We start from the raw sequence: 6,666 nt of genomic DNA on the forward strand, positions 1-6,666 counted from the left end.
TAAATGACCCAAAATATTGATGAGTAAAAATGCCATTTGATGTTCGATGGCTAAAGAGCAAACATTGACGTGGGAAAAATGAGCCTTTTCCCGATGTTCGATGGCATATTTGGTTTTTTTATTAATTTCACAAAGCCTTAGTGGTGATTTGGTTACAATCGAGATTATAATACCGTAATAAAATATTTTATTTTCTTTTGGTAGAAATTTTAACTTCGAAATTAACAATTTCAGGATTGTTTTGTACACCTTCCGTTTACTTTTATTTGTTATACTTCACTTGACTAATTTTCGGAGTTAAAGTTGGATTAAATTAATTCAATATTTTAAAATTAATATAAATGTTTAAAAAAGTATACAAAAAATATTATAAGTTGCATTTTTTCTCATACTAATATGATGAAAAAATACATCTTAAATTATTAGTCAAATAAAATTCATGTAGTTTGACTATATAAGTGGAAACGGGACAAGCAAAAGTAAACGAGGGAGTATTATAAATTGTGGTAATACTTCATACCATACTTCATATGGGATAATAATCCCGGTACAAACTAACAAATTGGCCTTTCTTCAAATGTTTTTTTTTTTCCCCAAAGTATTGTATGTAAAGTCAAAATTAAAATTGAAAATCAAAGTTTATTTAGTTTAAATCATGCGCAAGTTATTTATTATAAGTCTTGTATATCTCATTTTATCTAATAAACCGAACATCTACTAATAATCCCATATAATTTATTTGCAAACCGGATGACCACTATTAGGATAGTAATCTTTCTAGCCCCTTGTGACTATGATTTGGTTGAATAAACAGATGAAATAAATAAAAAATTAACTAGCAATAAGAATTAAGAAATCGAAGAACGAAATTTGTGTCAAGCCCCAAATCTGGAGTGGAGTGACCGGCACTTGATGCCAACCTATGCCCGAGCGAACCACTCTAAATTTGAAACTCTAGGAGTAGCCCCCAACTTAAACCAATAAGGCCTACCTGCACACAAACAATACCAATAGGCGGCGAGGGGCCAGGATCCGGATATATATATATATATATATATATATGACCATCTCGTACGAATTAGGTCACATACACCGAAAAATATAAATACACAACCGAGCAAGCCGACGAGGCTTATACCCCACTGAGGAGTCGGTTCCACCGACTTTCCAAGTGGGGCGCGAGGGGAGCGTTTAGCGGCAGCTTAGAGGCTTATCTTGAAATGCCCATAACTCCCTACTCCGATGTCGTTTTGGCGAACGGTTTGTTGCGTTGGAAACTAGACTTCATGAACTTCAATTTAGGCTTTTGTTTCACTTCAAAACTCCTGATATACTAGGAGATATACCCCTCTAAAGTTGACCCAAAATTCGTCCAAAGTGCTCGCCAACTTTTTCAAATTTTCGACAAACTTATTTTCTTCGATTTTTCGATCCGGAACCTTTAGACACTTGTTAAGAGTATTCCCTTAACCTTATAAGGATTCCATGACCTCTCATAGCTTACGTTAATTACTTACATACGAAACGATGCGAAATTTTTTTTTCGACGTGTAACAATTTGTGTGACTCACAAGACTATGTAACTAAAAAAATGTCAAAAAATATTTAATAAATTAATATGACAATTCAATAATCTTATTATTTCAACCAAAATTTTTTATTTACTTTAAATGTATGAATCCTAGCGAGGGAATAATTAAATCATAATTAATTGATTGATTATATCTTCTTCTTCTTCTTTTCTTTTTGTTTTTTGTACGAGAAATTTGTCATGAATCCATCGACTTATGTTGCTTCTGTTATTGCTGCTTGACTGACAGAAGTAGTATCCATGAAAAAAAGTTACCCAAGTACTAGGTGGGAGTTTATCTCACTTTCTCTATTTTCCTTCTTCTTCTGTTGGCTCTTTTATGTGTAATCAACTTAAACTTAACTTGATGTATATGTGCACCTTGGTGCAACGAATATAGATGTACCTTGGGCTAAAATGTTATAAACAAATTCTTTTTTAATATTTTCAAGTCGATTAAAGGTACAATGACTTTTAATCTTGAATTTGCCTGAAGTGTAAGTAAAGGTATCATTTCCGAGTCTATTCTCGTAATCTTTTTTCTTAAATTTACATTAACCTTCAAATTGCAAGGCTGAATTTACGTTTTTGTTAGTAGTTGCCATCGAACGATCTTCTGTTATTTTTAACCCTCTACTAATCGTGCACATTTGTTCATTCAATCCATGATCACAGTACGTCATAGCATAGATATTATGATGGTTATATTTTTATTTTGCATTGTAACAATCTTAATTGCAGAATAATGTGTGGCCCCTGTCGTAAAACAACAAGAATAATAACAACATAAACAGTGTATTCATAATGGGAATAATATAGCGTACGCAAACCATATCCCTATCTTGGAGGGTTGTTTTCGAATAACTGCCATAAAACAAAAATAAAAATGAACCATTTCACAAATTCATTCCATGGCTAAGAGAATTACTATCACATAGCAATGGAGTGCACCCAGGAAAGAACATTTGGTATTAATTTCTTAAGATATTGCAAAAAAAAAAAAAAAAAATGGATTAACATGGTCAACGATACCATATAATCAATTTATTCGAGACGCAAATGCTTTTTAACTGCTCAATAGAATATTTGATAGTATTAATTTTTTGTTACGATAGCTAAAATTTTCTTTAGAAAAAGAAAAAAGACTATCAATCTTCCCGCAGCTAGTTCTTAAACAAAGAACGAGAACATTTGTCCCATCGTTGAACATATAAATTTTCATTTTGGTTCTTAAGAATGGCCGCCACTTCTCCCAAAACCTGAATGAGGTCTACATCCATCCCTATTATCGTCCGGTACTGCTAACTTTTCCGTCATTCTTGTTACTTCACTTGTATTCCTCAGAGTCACAGGTGTGTCCACATCTCCAGACGAGAAAGAAAGGATTCGTTAGAGTGACCCCCTGGGTTTCAGACTCAGCAGACAAATTGGCCTTCATGAAAGGGCAATAACCAAAAGCTGGAGTAGCTCAGTTGGTTAGAGCGTGTGGCTGTTAACCACAAGGTCGAAGGTTCAACCCTTCCTCTAGCGATTCCATTTAGTTGCTTTTTTGTCTTCAATTATGCTTTCTCATTTCCCAACCCAACGTTTTCAAATACTCTTAACCTTTTCTTTGTAGGGTCTTCCACTCTGTTTTCTAACTTTCCTACTTTTTATATCCATTTTAGCTCCATAGTTTTTTTCTACCATTTCTCACTATTTTATTAAGCCCTCTTGTTTGTTTTGGCCCTATTTTAACATGGCTTAACAAACTCTCTCTTGGAACTTTTAATTCTTCACTTTTTTTGAAAAAAAAAAAAAACAGCCTGATTAACTTCCTACAACTTAATTTTCCGAGTTCAGGGATTTTGCAACTGCTTTAGTTTCCTCGAGTTCTCAATTATCATAGCTATTAAGCATTATGCATAATACCAATTCAGAAATAATGAAATGACCAGCTTACCCCAAGTTTGACAACGGTAGAAGGAAATCCATGAGTAGAGGACTTTCAGCGTTCTATCCCTGCTGTTGAGGAATGCTAATAACTAATTTTTCCAAATGATTTCAAGAATGTACAGTCAAATTCTTAAAAATAAAATTAATTAAAGAACATAGTGATGGAAAGATGACAAAATTTGTAACATTTCAGTCCTATAACAAAAGAAATAAAGCAATAGAGGGTGCAAAGTGGAGCACCAATTTACATTTCACTCTAGCTTTCCATCTCATCAAGGTTGGTTCTGAATAAATAGTCTTCACCCTCTAATTCATCATGGTATAGAGATATTGATGGCATAAGAGTTTTTCCTCGCAGTCCTTGCTCTCTAATGATCTTTGTCCCTGTATTATTAGTTCAATTCTCACATTTAGTATCTAACTTGCTGCATCAAACAAATTTAATATCCGTATTTTCTTTAGGTTTAACAGATCTGAGGAAAAATGAATATAGGCCAACAGCATGTGGACTGAGACAACTTTTCTGGTTTCGTGACTTACCTTTTTCAAGATGTAGAGAAAATAATGGAATGTTTCTCCAAAAGTATTCCACTCAACAGACCAAGTAAACTCAGGGTGACTAAAGAACTGGCGCCTGAAGTGTGGCTGGCCAATAAAAGCAAAATAAAGCAATTTAGAAACGTTTAGCAACAGAAAGGAAGAACCAGGCTTTGAGAAAAGGAATGGATAAAAAAGAGATAACATGTTGGTTATGTCATGCTGCTCTTACTAACTTACAAATTAAAAAATAATAATAATAATAATTGCTTACTACCTGGCCAAATGTGATCGATATAAATATGCCCTCGGGTTTCAGAACTCTATGAATTTCGTGAGCATCTTCATCACCCTCTCCTGTCACAGGGTGTGGATTCCAGGGGTCACCACTGTCTACGAACAACACATCCTTCAAGTTCAACAATATACATTTTTAATAACAAGTTCAAAAACATACATATAAATAGCTGACCATCTGAAAAGAAAAAACAATGGCAGCCAGTGCTGCACTAGGCAGTCCATGAAAAATAGAACTTCTAATACTACCATTGTTCCTTTCTCTATAACCACATCAAAACATCCATCTTCAAAAGGCAGGCCTAGCATATCAGCTTCCAGCACTTTAATTCCTGTTGATATTGATCACATCACATTTAATAAGTCAAAACATGTTCCTGAGAACGACATATATCTCTTGTTATGTGCTAGCATTCTTTCACCCAATACGACTAAACCCTTTTACTTGGAATTACCAAATGTGAATATTCCTGTTTAAGCTTTTGTAGACAAAAGTACCATTAAACTGACGACAGAGTGATAGAAAGGCAAATATTCTTATAAAACACAAATCTCTGTCATCTAATCTAATTGACAGAGATAGGTTGGCTAAGCTGCCATCGAAATTCCTCATCAAAACCTTTCTTTGACTTCACACGGAGCATTTCATAGGCATAACGATTGTGCAGACACTATCTCGACCAATAAAAGGTTCTTGAATGCAAAAGATTTATTAGATAGAATATTCGGGCTGCTTAGAGTCAAGATCTGAAAGGGAAAGGGTTGAACGAGCTCATCCTTTATGCATCCGTACACAGATTAGTTTCTATCAACTTTCAAGTTATCTGATTTTTAGCATCTTCTTACTCCTTTTTTCTCTCCTCGAAAAAGAGTATTCTGTTTACTTACGAGATTCATCCTAACTTCAATGTGCTACTATTATGAAAATATGAGTAAAGTTTGTCTTTTCTTTTTTTATTGGGCGTTCATGAATAATTATCTAGAGCGGGCAAGCACTGCGATCCTAGGTCCAAACCTGAGACCTCGATCTTAATACAAAGGATCATCCATCACAAACTACTTTAGCTAACCAAATCTGTTTTAGTTCAATTGATGAAAATGGAATGAAACCAAAGGAAAGTCCAAAAGTCATTAGCCTTCACTGATCAACTTATAAAGAAAATAGATTATTATCAATTTGAAGAAGACGTTAGAGATTTGAGTAAAAGAAATAAAGCAAGAGGTAGTGACCCTTTCCTTTCTTTCTCCTTCCTATTAGTAAGCTAGAATTACATTATCAGTTGGTAACCTCTCTTTGTGTTAACTTAAGAGGAAAATAATTAATCATGGCCAACTCTTAGAGGGAGATAGCCATCTTGTTTACATTTCAAATGGTGTCAAAACTTGAACATAAGCTAAAGCAACCAATCAAATAGCATAAATTAGAACAACTAGAACGTCTCTCGTACCTTTGTAGCCCTTGTTTAACAATCTTTGTTGCATCTTGTGGACTGCAATGGGGGACAAATCAATGCAGGTCAATTGAGTAATGCCATCTCTATATAATTCTTCACACAACTGGGAATTTCCACATCCTAGCTCCAACACCTGTCACCTCACCTAAAAACTAAGTTCCCCTTTTACAATAAAAAAATAATTTTTCCCCCTTTGTTTAAAATAAAGAATCTTATTTTCAACATCAATGCTTAAATTTCACTTCCAAATAATTATAACACCAATTTAAAAAGGCGAATAGAAATAGATTGAATTAGAGAGAGAGAAATGTACAGAAGATTTGGGTTTAATGTGTTGAAGAACAATGTCACGGAAATGGGAATAATCTTTGAACCATTCGTAATGTTCCTCTTGAGCGAACCTCTTATCCCTGAAATGTGAACAGTTTTTGTAAAATGACTATAAAAAAGTGACCCCAAAAAGAGCTTAGAAAGAATTAGCATGCTGCTAAACATTTACCAGTAGTTCCGGTCAAGATATGCCAAAGCTGTAGAAGGAAGGACATCGATTTTTTCCGGCTCCATCCGGTTCTCGATGAAAATGGGGGCGCGCTTTCTTGATGAAAACCCTAAACCCTGATTCACCAATTGTTTTAATTTTTTTAGGATCAACTTGGGACATTTATTTCAAAAAATTTATATTAAATTCCCCTTCCTTTTCTCGCATTATTATTTCTCTACATTAATCAATTGAAATACATTCAAAGTTTTAGAACTTTTAGTTCAACTTGAAAAGTCAAGAATGCACGAAGTGCAAATTAATTAAAAGTCTTTATACTTGAATGTTGAAAGTCAAAGTCTTTATAATTGAGTGTTTGAAAGTAAGTGAAAGAC

At 34.0% G+C, this 6,666-nt stretch overlaps 1 protein-coding gene and 1 non-coding gene across 2 annotated transcripts; one reads left to right on the top strand and one right to left on the bottom strand.

Annotated features, from left to right (window-relative positions):
* Window positions 1-3,027: 3,027 nt before the first annotated feature.
* On the top strand, window positions 3,028-3,100 carry TRNAN-GUU (transfer RNA asparagine (anticodon GUU)). The gene has a single exon. It is a non-coding gene; the product is annotated as a tRNA-Asn (tRNA).
* A 521-nt stretch (window positions 3,101-3,621) lies between these two features.
* Window positions 3,622-6,666, bottom strand: LOC132064974 (uncharacterized). Its single transcript, XM_059458160.1, is given in 8 exon segments — window positions 3,622-3,854; window positions 3,857-3,889; window positions 4,046-4,150; window positions 4,320-4,451; window positions 4,589-4,671; window positions 5,788-5,926; window positions 6,107-6,203; window positions 6,293-6,666. Coding segments are annotated over 8 exon segments (747 nt in total). The 5' UTR covers window positions 6,358-6,666; the 3' UTR covers window positions 3,622-3,761.

This window comes from Lycium ferocissimum, chromosome 7, assembly GCF_029784015.1.
Source record: "Lycium ferocissimum isolate CSIRO_LF1 chromosome 7, AGI_CSIRO_Lferr_CH_V1, whole genome shotgun sequence".
NCBI lineage: Eukaryota > Viridiplantae > Streptophyta > Magnoliopsida > Solanales > Solanaceae > Lycium > Lycium ferocissimum.